This window comes from Ctenopharyngodon idella, chromosome 24 (genome assembly GCF_019924925.1).
Source record: "Ctenopharyngodon idella isolate HZGC_01 chromosome 24, HZGC01, whole genome shotgun sequence".
NCBI classification, from domain to species: domain Eukaryota; kingdom Metazoa; phylum Chordata; class Actinopteri; order Cypriniformes; family Xenocyprididae; genus Ctenopharyngodon; species Ctenopharyngodon idella.
Window position 1 is genome coordinate 16056171 of NC_067243.1, and position 13273 is coordinate 16069443.

The following is a 13273-nucleotide window of genomic DNA, read 5'->3' on the forward strand; positions in this document are numbered from 1 at the left end:
CACGGTTGTTTTTCCAGTACATGATCCCTGTGATTGCAACACTCTGTTTCGCAATAGTAGAGCGTTGCCAAATCAGTGCTAATGACTGGGCCCTCATGTTAGTTATTGCACCTGCACTGCGTAACCTCAGGAATTCATACAGTATGTTGAAGAACATGCAGGAGTCTGATAAAGAATGGAATATCTCTTTTGCCGGCTGTGGATTTCTGATGGCTTACTACTGTGGAGTCTATTGCTGTTTATTCGAACAGGCCCAGTTTCTTCTTAAAGGGGTGACAAAGATTTGTGGGGCTTCATCTGGTGCTCTTATGGGAGCAATAATAGCATGCCAAATGTCCCCAGGTAAGTTTCAACAATTATTTGTGATTTATTAACATCCAAAAGTTTGTGGAAGGCATTTGTCATGGATCATACAAATCTTTATTATAACTCTTTATTTGGAAAAATCCAAAAATATTCCAGAATCATAAAAGATAGGAACCCTGTAATTCATTTTGATCACATTATATTGATTAATATTGGTGATTCTAAAGGAAATTCCATTTTGAAGCCAAATGCTGTGAAAATTTGCTGGAAATGTCCAGAGAGGCTCGGAAAGGCACTCTGGGTGCTGTGCATCCCTCTTTCAACCTACTGAAGATAGTACGAAACTTCTTGAGCCGAGACCTGCCTGATGACGCACACCTACTCGCCAGCGGACGGCTGTATGTGTCACTCACACGAGTGTCCGATGGGAAAAATGTGTTGGTGTCTGAGTTTGACAGCAAAGAAGATCTCATTCAGGTGAACTCAGCTACCTTGTTGTCAATGGCTTTTGTGGCCTGATGAATAGATAAGTGTTAATGAGGATTTATGATTTACACTTTGCTCCTGTCTGCAGGCTCTGATTTGTAGCTGCTTTTATCCGCTGTATTGTGGTGTGATGCCTCCACGCTATCATGGAATAGTACGTAGCCAAATACAGCCTTTTGACTAATTTTGTGATTCATTTGGAATATAATTTGTATTTTATTTTCTATTAAAGGTGGACTCGCTCATTTTTTAATAGTTTTAACGTTTTGCTGGCCTTTTATCTTGATATTATACTGACACCTGGCGGCGTGGATGCAGTATCACGCATAAGAAAATGTGCCTATTGTTGTCATGGTAATGGGAAAACGGGCTATTAGCAAAGACTATAGACAAAGTCCCTTTAAGACAAGTCATTTCACTCGGCGGCCATCTTTGAAACGCCTCTCGGGCATGCAAGTGCATTCTCCAAAGCTGTTTGCCAAGCTTTCGATTAAATTTCATATTTGAAATCACCAATGAAATCTGACAACAACTGTCTCATAATTTTTTTTTTCCAAACTCTCGAATCATGACAAAAAACTCTTTTTTTAGGCTGAATCAAGCTAATGCGCATGCGCAGACCTAAATGCGCGTCTCTTGTGCCTCGTTTCTGAGGCGCGCGTCTGACTGTGCTTCTAATGGCCACTGCAGTGACGCGATAACTTTACCAGTCGGCGATTGGCTCTTATTTTGAAGGCGGGACTTATTCCGCCATATTGCGCGTTACACTTTCTCCCATTCAAAACAATACGAGTGAAACAGTCAGACGCGCGCCTCCGAATTAGGCGCAAGAGACGCGCATTTAGGCCTGCGCATGCGCATTAGCTTCATCCAGCCTAAAAATACCGTTTTTTGTCATGATTCGAGCGTTTACAAAACAAATTATGAGACAGTTGTTGTCAGAATTCATTGGTGATTACAAATATGTGTATGACTTGTCTTAAAGGGACTTTGCTCTTAGCCTTTTACCTTTTATTCAGCGAGCGAAAGTGTCTGATAACCAGGGCTCGATTTGAGGGGGGATGGCATCCCCCTTGTTGAAAAAAATAAGAAAAGCATAACATCTATAAAGCCACAAAGTGAATTATTGACAGTGAATGTCATCACCGAGGTGATATTGCACACATGTATATAGACTATGTTAGCTACGTGTACGTGTTTATTTATTTTATTTAATGAAAACTATGGGCTCTGAAACTGCATGAACCAGCCATTCAAGACACAGCTAACAAAGACTGTACCACTAATTGTTCGTTATAAGAACTCGAGATTCATTTAATTCAGAAATAACTTTATTCTTTTTGTCCAAACTATCCAATGTTAGACCTCTGGTGGGGCTCAAAAATAACCCAGATAGCAACTTTGTGCCGGCTCAGGTGCGTCTTTTCAATTATATGCAAATTGAATTGAAGTTTCGACCATTTATATTTTCTTTTTTTCCCCCTATCTGCTTTCAGAGGTATGCAGACGGAGCATTGAGTGATAACATGCCTTTCTCTAGTCTGAGAAACACAATCACTATCTCCCCTTTTTCCGGAGAGAGCGACATCAGTCCTTACGGAAACGCTTTTTATTTCCATGAAATATACTACAATAACGTCAGCATTCATATCAACTTCATTAATGCACACCGAGTGGTCATTGCATTTTTCCCTCCAGAACCAGAGGTAAATATTTGAATTTATGTTTAATTATCTTGATACATTTTCAAAACCATACTTACATTCACACACTCTTGTTGTGGTATTTTTAATAAGGTCTTGGCTGAGATGTGTCAAAATGGATATAAGGATGCTTTCCTTTTTTTACAAGAAAATAGTGAGTAGCTTTACACTCTTCCTGAGATGATATTTAGTGTAATTTTGTGGCTGTTTAGATCCAATTTTGTTTTGCGTACCAGAACTCCTGAAGCTCAGATCGCCGTTGCCAGAGTTATGGGATCATAATCCAACATCTAAGAAATATAGTAGTAAAAACAAGCCAACAATGACTGGGAATTCTAAAAGTATCCTTCCAGAATCCATCAAGAAAGGTAAGACAACAAATAACTGACATTTGACACCATGAAGTCATAAATCTGGAGAATTATATGTGAAGAAAAATGATCTATTTTTCACCTCATTTAGTGTTTTGTAAGGCTAGCATGATGGAGAAGGAAGAAATAAGATATCCTTTCTCAATGAAACTGGTTTCTTGCCTAATGTGGTGCATTCTGCCAGTGGAGATAGCATACATCATGTTTCTAAGGTATGTCAAAAACGAGTAAAAGTAAATATTCAAGTCTTTTAATTTTATTCTAAGACTCTGACTGGTATTTAGACTTGCTGAATGGACACCAGAGATGTGTAAGATGACAATGGGAATGATTGGACGAGTATGGAAGGCGGCTTTCTCAAGAAGGTTTGAAAGACATTACATATACAAATAATCAAAATATTAAGTGTGATGAATCTAAATAAGACTTTTCTGCCTTCAGTTATTTACGTACACAGAAATGGCCAACTCTTCATCAAGACCCTTCACCTTCAAACCGAACTCACTGACCAGCACCACCTCTTGGTCTTCATCTTCTGATACACTGCATAATTACTATTGTTTACAAATATTAAAAAATTCAATACCCTTTTGAATCATTTTAATGCAACCACACCACTTAAATGGCTATAAATTAAAGATAATTTACAATGTTGATATAGAATTACACATTCTCTAACAGTTTACAAGCTCTTTTCACTAATATATTTTATAAAACGGCTAGATCCTGTCCTTGATTCTGATTGGTCAATAGCTGTGTTTTATTTACGATAAAACACGGCTATGACCACTTCACCCGACGGTTCTGTGTATCACTACACAACACCCTTAGCAACCACTCTTAGCAACGTAAACTGTTTGTTCTCAGTTGATATTGTTCATTGAAGCTTACTGTATTATGTAGAAGAGTACTGTGAGAAAGAGATCGAGTGAGTGAGTTTATTACCTGCATTCAGATTTAGCATTTTCCTTCAGGTCAGTCCTATGTTCATAATAAAAAATCTGTTTAAATGTCCAATGTATTTTCTTGTCCTTTTAACATTAAAGGGGTTTTCCCATGACTGACAGCGCTAGTCAAAGCATTTGTCAGTTGCATCTTGTTCTGTGTTCACAACAATTCAGTCTTTTCAATGTAAAAGTCTTCACTACTGACTGACACACTCATAAAGACAGTCTTTGCCACCATCTAATGGTGTAATAATGTAACTTCTGTTGCTGTTCATGGTCAGTGACTATTTTTTCCGGCGGAAAGGAAGGCTTTTAGTGAAAGTTTACTTCATGAAAGTTGCATTGATACATATTTTCAGCTTTAATATTTGTATTGTGTGGTAACTGTTTTATACAAGCAATAAGGCACTCGAGGCTAGTGCTGTATCGTGAATAAGTCACGGCTGAAGGGGTTTCACGATATAGCACAGCCTCTCGTACCTTATTGCTTACGTTTATAATACTGAATACTAATAAATAAATAAATGAGCACAAGTAGAAATCAGGATAATTGTATTTTAATGAACAAAAAAGATGTTTACAGAAAGAGTAAAAAATAGCACCAAATAGGAGCATGTGGATAATTCCATAAATGATGGCATGTTGAGGATTAGTTCAGCCATCTTCATTTGTTATAAACGGTCACACTGTGTTCTGTTTTACAGTACTGAAGGCGGAGAGGTGATTGTGTGCATTTTTTAAACAGTGATGTTGATGCTTCCTCATAAGGAAAACATTTAAATACATTTACAATCATCAGTAATTGTAACTTTATCTTGCAGTGATATCATAAAAGTTCTTAAAACCATCATGTTTGCATCCTTCCAACATGTAAAAAGACATAATCTGTCACATGATGAGAAACAAAACCTTATTTAAATGTTATCCTTATGGATTAGGCAGTATGATCTTTAAAATTTGCACTTTTTAAAAAAAATTGGGTAGTTATACTTAAAATATTACTACAGAAACAGACAACAATACGTCCCATCTAAAAATATCAAATGAAATAACAGTGAACGCTCCTTTTGAACAAATCAAGTATCAGTCCCTGATATCACATAATGCAATAAACCAGTGCTCAGAACCTCGTACACTAAACTACTCAAAGTAACGTCAATGACTCTAAACCATTAAATGTAAAAGATGAGTAAATATTCCAATTCCATAGAAATGCTAATTCCTAAAAGGTCTAATTGAAATTCATTGCAAAAACAGTTCTCTTCTTTAATAAAGAGGCATTCGAGATCCCAAAGGCCCCCAATTGAAGTTCAGAGGTACAGTTTCTTTAAAAGTGTAGCAGCCATTGGATTCTCCTTGTGCAAGTTGGGCCACCTTGTATGATACTGTGATTCCTCAAATCGTTCCTGAAATTATTATGTAACAGTCGTCACAGCAGCGCACAGGAGAAAGACACCAGTGCACTTTAAGACTCCTGGGTTCAATTCTGAGAAGATAGGAGGCACAGCATCTCTGGAAGAGCACAGGAACTCCTCCGACAGGCTTCATCAGAAGTCCCTCGCCATGGTCTGTCCTCATACACCCCAGGTTTGGGCTTGAGAGGAGCTGCCGATGTCTGGGATCTGATCGGCGAAAGACTGCGTCATCCACTGACCGTCCTGAACTTGGCCAACAGCGTTTGGATTCGTTGGTACCTTCTCGGCTGTGCTGGCTGGAGCTTTTAACACAGAAAGTGATAGGTATGTGAAAGGTGTTGTATGATTTATGTAAAAATACATTCTCTTAACCCATTTTATTGTTTATTGACTACTATTAGTATGCCATTCATGGGTTTATCTCCCCCGAAAAGTGTGAACATCAAGCTGCCCAGGCACCATCAAAACACTGGAAATGGTCCGCTCAGATCTGTCAATCTCTTTCCAGTTCAACCAATAGCTTTGGGGCGTGGCTACTGTAGCAGGCAGGTGTAGTTGGTGTGGGACAATGGCTGAAGTGTTACATGGGAAAAGACATTCAGTTTCGGGTATTCAGTAATTAGACTTTCAAAGAATAAACGGGTGATGAACACGTCAAAAGAGAACGGGGCATTGTGATGCAACGCGCTACAATGGACAGTAGAGCAACTTGATTATAGCAAATAATCAGGATTATTTTTGGTTAGTATTGAAATCACGATTATTTAACACGATTATTGGTGGGCGATATGATCAAAGTCTTATTTCATGATATGAGTAATTTTAAAGGGGACATATTATGCCCCATTTTACAAGATGTAAAATAAGTCTCTGATGTCCCCAGAGTATGTATGTAAAGTTTTAGCTCAAAAAACCCCACAGATCATTTTATAGCATGTTAAAATTGCCACTTTTTGGGGTTGAGCAAAAATCTCTCTCTCTCCCTTGCATTATCATCAACATACAAAGCGAATTACACAGAAACACTCGTTACAACTAACAGTAAACAAAAATATAAAGACCTTATGCCTTTTCGGGTGGTGCTTAATAAACTGGTAAACTTTATATCCGTAAAATCAACTCCAAAGAACTGTAATAAAGTGCTCTCACCTTCATTACTGCCGTATCCATTATCACTCTGGAGGCTGTAAGCTGGATCGTGAACAGTTTACTGATCGATCCCTGAGTAACAAATTTTTAGCACAACCTCTGTTTTGTATTGTCCCTTTGTATTGACATTCGTTCACAAAGCAGTCCGGTGTGAAATGATTCGCACAGCTATAAACGAATTTCGGTAGAGTTGCTCCCTGCATTTTCTTTGAAAACAAAATTAATCCACCTCGCCTTCAGCGGCTCAAATTTAGGGAGTAAATGGAGAGAGCTATGTGGATTAATACTTCCAGCTACAGACCACCTAAAACGCTTGGGAGACATTCTCGTCAGTGCAGCAATGACAACTGGCTGTGAACTCGCTCAGGGCGGTTCTATGTTAAAACGGCAGTGTACAAAGAAACAGATAAAAGATACAAACAAAACAGACAAAAACAATAGAACAAAAACACAAATAAAATAAACTGTTTCAAGTTTTTCAGAAAGATGTACTAAAAGTGGTATACAGATAAGTAATAGCCTACAACAAAAAATTTAACAAACAAATGTAAAATAACACTGCATAGTCTTACTGTACACATTAAATATAGATTAATCCTTATTAAAGCTACTTAAGTTATTCAGTCAAGATCAGTGAGTGATTTTCCTTTGTTGTTTGATTCTCATTAATGACAGACTGCAGCAGGTTTATTAGGCTGCTGTCACTTTAAGAGCTAGTGCACGGATCCAATATACTGTTACGCACATTTTTTTTTCAAAACTGTGTACGTTTACTTAAGACATAACCCACTGTGTTTACAAGAATACGCTCTAAAAAAACCTTTTGACATTTTTGACAGCTGCCTGGGGAACAGTGTCTCTTTTACAGCTTAATGCACTTTTAGTAACACTTTAAAGCTGCAGTTCATAGTTTTGCCTCTTTGGCGCCATCTCTGTTTGAAACCCGCAATTTCAGTTTGCGGAATTATGATCTTTACATGCGTTGTGCCTCGGCGCGACTCCTCAGCGCGGATTAACCTAATGTTTGCTGTCAATCACTACACCAGTGTGGATACTGTACTTTGGAATCACAGATTGTAGTCTTGAAGTATGACCAAAGTAAGAATTTTCACCGGAAAATGTCATCTGAACAAGTAAGTAACATGTCTGCCACTTTTGTTCTGACTGAGGGAAAAAAAGCATTACAGTAAATCGCGCTGCCAAAAGTGATTAAATCTAACGATCGCTTAGCTCATATCACGTCAAACCGTGCAAATTATTAATATTGTTATACTTTCTCAAATTGTTAATGTTAACAACATCAGCATTGCGTGACTATGTGTATTTAGTGTGTATTAGCATTACTAATAGATCTAATCTCTAACATTTGTCATACCATACAATCCACCATCAAAATGATAAGTTTAATTATTCCAGCTGCTGTGAGAAAAGGCTATAAATGATCCGTCTCACATGCAATATAGCCTACTAGCTGGGACTCGTTCTTTCTGTTTACAGACTAGGTGCCACTAGTGTCGCAGAAACTACATACTTCACCTTTAAACTTCAATGAAAGACAAAAATGGTAAAAAATATCTTCTTTTGTGTTCCACAGAAGAAAGATGATACCAACCTGTCTCCTCAGATGTGGAGAAGTTACAATATCCATTGCTTTGGCCCCCTTCAGGTGCTGGTTCTCCATAAGCTCCTCCGAAAGCTGCCTCATAACCAGGATCATACTGCTCTTCCTTGACGGCAATCCTCTTGGCGTCCTCTGTAAGAGAGAGAGGAAAGTGGTCAAATACAGTCCATAACTGAATGTACATCACTCATAATATGATTAAGAAAAGAAGGACAATCCTGCTGGTACCTTTGGCCAAGCCAAGATCAAAGGTATATTTCACTTCTTCGACCTCCTTGCTCTTGATCACACCCTTCAGCTGATCTCGGAGCTCTCTGAGCTTGATATAAAAATGCACTTTGTCCTGAGCACGAGGAAACTGGGCACAGCGGGCGCTGGAGGATGGCATTAGGTACAACGCCTACAGAAAAAAGCAGCAGTATGCAGTGCATAGCTCAAATTTAATAGAGTTCTGCTTTTATCATGCAATGAACCAAAAAAAACAAAAAACAAAGTTTCTTACCGTTTCAGAATCAGGAATTCTGTGAGGCTGTAGACCAAACTCAAGCGTTTTGGGCTTTTTCCCAAATATCTCCCTACAGAACATTTCATAAATACCTGAAACAAAAGCAATTGTTAAATGCACGTCATGTATCAGTTGTATTCTTCACATTCTTTATCTGTGGTCAAAAACTTACATTTCCCGTTAAAAACTGCTATGAGTGGCTTGAATTTCTTTATTTTTTCCACTAAAATTTTACCCCCTTCTCGAAGTTCCTTGCTGCAGAAGGGTGACAAGCATAAGGTTAGAAGAACATCACCACTTTCAGTCACAAATGAAAGCAGCATGATTATATACCGCACCTAGAGAGATCTTTGCTTCCTGGTGTCGCTCTCTCTACCATATTTGTGAAGCCGATGCCGTATTTCTCAGGCAAACTCTGATCATCCATGTGATTTAGCAGCTTCTCTGTGAATCCAGACAGGAACAGGCACTTCCCTGATAGATTGACAAAATTAGAGATTTTGAACAATTTATTTTAAAAATATTAATATAGAAAAAATTGTTTTATTGATTATAATAACTATTTACATGCTTTATATTACAATATTGCTGTATTTATATTATTATATTAATATTAATTGACCCTAACAATTTTAAAAACCTTTTTATATTTGTAAACAAAACCACTTTTTAAAATGGTATGATATTAATTATTATTAATGCTACTAATAAATAATATTAAATAATGATAATAATAATATTTACATTGTTATATTGTTAACAATAATATAAATATAATAGTTTGAAAAACAGTTGAAGATGACTAGGAAGTGTTGACAAAATTATAGATTTTGATAGTATAACAGCAAATTGGTATATTATTGTGTATGATATTATTTATTGAACAAAGATTTTTTTTATATTTGTAAACAACTTTTTACATTAAAACATAACATAAACATAATGGTGTTAAAGAGGAGTAGAATTGAAGTCTACTTACAAAAATGGTTTCCTGGTCCAGGGAACCATCTTCCGATGTAGGCCGCCATCAACCCCGGATTAATTCCGATCTGTCTCATAAAAATAAGACTAATTTCAGCCATTTGTGTTCAATGTCATTTTTGTTTTAACATTCTTCATCACTTCATCATACTTGAGACAAAAACCTTAAAAACTTACAATGACATAGTCCAGATTGGGGATAAGGATGTCAGGCAGTGTCTTCTTCATGACTTCCTCCTCCGACATGCCTTTAAAACGATCGACTTTCCTCTTGACTTTCTTGAAGGTTTCATCGATCTTCTCCTGTCCTTCAACAGGCGGGGCCTCCTTATCCTCCTTAGCTTTCTTGGGTTTAGGTCCGGGTTTGGCTTTGGCTTTAGGTTCACCTTTGGCTTTGGGTTCTTTGCTCGCCGGCCTTCCTCGCTTTCCTTTAGCAGGTGCTTAAAGGGAAAATTTGACTCACTTAAAGCTACATCAGAGTACATATTCCAGTTTGCCAAGCTCAATTCTATGGTTTGAAAATACACGGCATTGGAAAACTACCTTTCTGTGCAGCAGCAGCCTGTTGGGCGGCATCCTCTGGGTGTACCGGCATCTGCTGCATGACCCCATCCTCTCTAGGTCCCTCCATCATAAAGCCAGCATTTCCATTAGCCATGTGAGGATACTGAGCCTGAAGGGCCTGCAGATGCTGCTGAGCTGACTGAACCCTATTTTTAAAAAATAAAAACAGGGCCTGACTTGTCAGTCCAACTTATACTTCTGTAAAATAAAAAAGACCAATTCTACAAGCACATATTTAAAGGTGCAGTAAGCAATTTCTGAGAAATGCTGTTGAAAGTGGATCAGACTGAGTAGCACAACACACTTGTGGCCAATCAGCAGTAGGGGGTTATACACTCATGATGGGGGAGGAAAGAGAGAGTGAGCCAATCAGCAGTAGGGGGCGTGTCCACTCATGATGGGGGACGAGAGAGAGAGAGAGTGAGCAAGAGGGAGATTTGAAGAAGGACTGTAGAAAGAGAAATGGCTGAGAGACATTACAAAAAAGAAAAGGTCAGAGGAAAATCACAGGAAAAAGAAGGGTTATGATCAGGCAAGAGCTTTAGAACCCACATTAATATTAGAAAAGACCTTTCTGCTCCAAGATATGCTGTTGTTGTAATGTTAGCTGTAGTAATAGGACAGTTTTGAGTGTCATTGTTTGCGTGGAGTTGCTGTGCTGCCGGTCACTAACAACCAACTCTTGCTTGTATAGACTCTTGTGAACTGTATGTAATTTTTTTTTCTTTGTCGCTCGTTTGTCATCTTCTCTCTATTTTGCTTCGCTTCAGCTGTGATAAAGAGACATCCACTCTTGCATTGTGTGTTTTGGTGGAGGAGCAATGAAGGGAGGGGTGTGTTTGTTTTGGTTGATTTCAAATATCAACAGTGTTTCTCAGAAATTGCTTACTGCACCTTTAACAATATGAAAACTAGATATAATCAGGTTGACCAGTTTTCTGTACTGATAGTCACAATTTTTTTATTTATTTATTTATTTTTTTATGATAAATGGCAACATTTCTTATACCAACAATGTGGAAACAATGTTTACAGTAAATTATACAAGGTATTATTTGCCTACATCTTCACTCAAAAAGAAACATGTTACAGTTAACAAAACGAAGATGAAAATACATTTGTAACCACTTAGATTGCCAACATTTGCATAAATATAATGACATAATATTATTAATCATGTATTGATTGTTTATTAATTTTTAAACAAATATATTTATGATGATAACTATTCAATTTGTGTTTTTAAAATAAACATTAAAATATAGTTTAATAACTAGAAATCATTTCTACATTTCTAATTAATCTTACTCAATAAGAAACATTTAACAATTAGACAACACAAAAAGATAAAAATATATTTGCACCCACTTAGATCTAGATCAAACCTTTGCATAAATTTAATGGCTTAATAATAATTAATATTATTAAGTATTAATTATAGCTAATTACTAAACTAATATACTTCATAATAAATATATTATTTATCAAATTAAAAAAATGTTTACAATTAAACATTAAAAATATAGTTTAATAACTAGAAATAATTACCAGCCTACTTCTACATTAGTTAGACACTTCAACAAAAATAAGCAGCAGTAGTCAAAAAAAAAAAACAATCTCTAATGCAAACAGGTGCAATTTCTATAAAGTTATTCTGGGTGTATAATTTGAGAAAAGCATATCATTAATGCAACACGAATCTTATTTTTGCTGCAAACGAGCATGTTAATAATTGCAGAAGCACAACAGTTTTCAAAACAAACACAAGTGGCAATACCAAGGCAGGTTTTCAATAACTGTTGTTATTGTTGTCTCGTGCATTGCGGTACAGACAGGTTAGTAGCATTCAAAATCAGACTGAAGTGCTGAATATTATTATAACAGCATAATAAAATCAGTGGGATCGTAATTAATCTTGGCGCCAATTGATGACAAATAGGGGACACTCACCATTGTTGGAGGTATTCCGAGGGGGCATGGGGCAAAGATCCATAGAGCCTTTCATCCATCTCTACGGGATTTACTTAAATAAATCAATATTGGTGTTCATTTAATTGTGTTCAGCAATTTCAGTGGTACTCTCACAAGGGAATATTTATAACCTGCCCTTTTATACTTATAGATTACTTTAATGGTAGTATAATGAATAGGTTCAATTATAAAACTCTAAAATGCATTGCTAAGTTAAGTGAATATCAAAACATAGTCTAGTTTGACTTAAGTGTATAAAACAGATCAGAAAAGGGTCGGTGAGCTGGTGATTTTAAACGCTCCACGTAATCACCAGCACATCTCGCACCACTATTTTGCCACAGCCTTCAGGCAGAAGTTTAAACTGCGGTAAATGGTGAACTTATTTATATACATATATACTTATGAATTTAGTTATCACATATTATTCCAGCAAGTAAACGGCAAAGATACTTTATTTGTCGTTTAAAAATACAATACTAATACTGTTAGCATGGTCGGCTAACGCTGGCCTAGTGTGCCAATTCATTGAGTACAATGAATGATGGTCGCTAGCTAGCTGTGAAGCGCGCTTCTATCGATATAAATCGCCTTTCCATAGTGTTATTAATCAAATTAAGCTCTTATTTGTTAAATTAATACATACCGTTGTGATATGATTCGAACGATAGTCCACTGAAATGTTGATTTTTCTCGTTTTAGTAACAAAACCGGTGAAAGCAACAAAGACGAGACCAACAGCGAGAAATCAATTTGACAGTGGAGCGAACCAAAACACCAGTGCTGGGGGTGTAATGGCCACTGTATGCTTATTTTTTCCCTTTAATGTAAAAGGGAAAAGAAAGGAGTCATAATTTAATATTTAATATGATTATTGTAAATGTAAACACTGAAAACGTGTTCCAGGCTTTTCGTTTTATCTGTATTCTAGTATGACAATGAAAAACTGTACCCCTCTTTAAGTTAATAGTATGACCCAAGTCTCCTGTGACATTTAAACGCTTCAAAACGAGCTTCCTATTGGCTGCGCTTAAATAAATAAGAAATTCCCTTTTCCAGTTTAGCAAACATCAAATAAAAGTTAAGTTCTGGCCACTTGCACCTCGTATTGCTGTAAATAAACGAAAAACATTTTTCATATTTGAAAAGAGAAACGGCCATTGTGTCACATGAGCCAATGGTGCTTCGTCTTCGATCCCGATTTATTTTTAATTTTGAATTGTGACAATAACTAATACACATGGCTTTTTTTCA

The 13273-nt window shown here is 36.8% G+C and overlaps 2 protein-coding genes across 5 annotated transcripts; one reads left to right on the forward strand and one right to left on the reverse strand.

The window, feature by feature from the left end:
• Nucleotides 1–58: 58 nt before the first annotated feature.
• Nucleotides 59–3883, forward strand: LOC127507202 (patatin-like phospholipase domain-containing protein 2). Of its 2 annotated transcripts, none has more exons than XM_051884170.1 (9): nucleotides 59–342; nucleotides 551–783; nucleotides 881–946; nucleotides 2289–2498; nucleotides 2589–2649; nucleotides 2732–2863; nucleotides 2958–3078; nucleotides 3151–3231; nucleotides 3308–3883. In XM_051884170.1, the coding sequence occupies exons 1-9, from the start codon at nucleotides 96–98 to the stop codon at nucleotides 3372–3374; spliced, it is 1218 nt and encodes a 405-aa protein (XP_051740130.1). In that variant the 5' UTR covers nucleotides 59–95; the 3' UTR covers nucleotides 3375–3883. The 2 variants fall into 2 exon arrangements, with proteins under 2 accessions (XP_051740130.1, XP_051740131.1); XM_051884171.1 differs by having other exon boundaries at nucleotides 61–342; nucleotides 534–783.
• Nucleotides 3884–4354: 471 nt separating this feature from the next.
• On the reverse strand, nucleotides 4355–12811 carry tdg.1 (thymine DNA glycosylase, tandem duplicate 1). 3 transcript variants are annotated; one of them, XM_051884167.1, is made up of 11 exons: nucleotides 12666–12811; nucleotides 11999–12071; nucleotides 10028–10194; nucleotides 9662–9924; nucleotides 9483–9552; nucleotides 8842–8977; nucleotides 8676–8758; nucleotides 8501–8595; nucleotides 8227–8398; nucleotides 7990–8130; nucleotides 4355–5530 (listed from the first exon to the last, which is right to left on the reverse strand). In XM_051884167.1, exons 2-11 carry the CDS (start codon nucleotides 12055–12057, stop codon nucleotides 5388–5390), a joined length of 1329 nt encoding a protein of 442 aa, XP_051740127.1. In that variant the 5' UTR covers nucleotides 12058–12071; nucleotides 12666–12811; the 3' UTR covers nucleotides 4355–5387. The 3 variants fall into 3 exon arrangements, with proteins under 3 accessions (XP_051740127.1, XP_051740128.1, XP_051740129.1); XM_051884168.1 differs by having other exon boundaries at nucleotides 11999–12059; nucleotides 12666–12802; XM_051884169.1 differs by lacking the exon at nucleotides 11999–12071 and having other exon boundaries at nucleotides 12666–12799.
• Nucleotides 12812–13273: the final 462 nt, after the last annotated feature.

Coding starts and splice junctions, on each gene's coding strand:
- tdg.1 (XM_051884167.1), bottom strand. CDS start 12,057: ATGGATGAAAGGCTCTATGGATCTTTGCCCCATGCCCCCTCGGAATAC. Junction 8,759..8,841: donor GGAAGCAAAGATCTCTCTAG/GTGCGGTATATA, acceptor ACCCTTCTGCAG/CAAGGAACTTCGAGAAGGGG. Junction 5,531..7,989: donor CTCCACATCTGAGGAGACAG/GTTGGTATCATC, acceptor CTGTGTTAAAAG/CTCCAGCCAGCACAGCCGAG.
- LOC127507202 (XM_051884170.1), top strand. CDS start 96: ATGTTAGTTATTGCACCTGCACTGCGTAACCTCAGGAATTCATACAGT. Junction 2,650..2,731: donor CCTTTTTTTACAAGAAAATA/GTGAGTAGCTTT, acceptor TTTGCGTACCAG/AACTCCTGAAGCTCAGATCG. Junction 3,232..3,307: donor AAGGCGGCTTTCTCAAGAAG/GTTTGAAAGACA, acceptor TTCTGCCTTCAG/TTATTTACGTACACAGAAAT.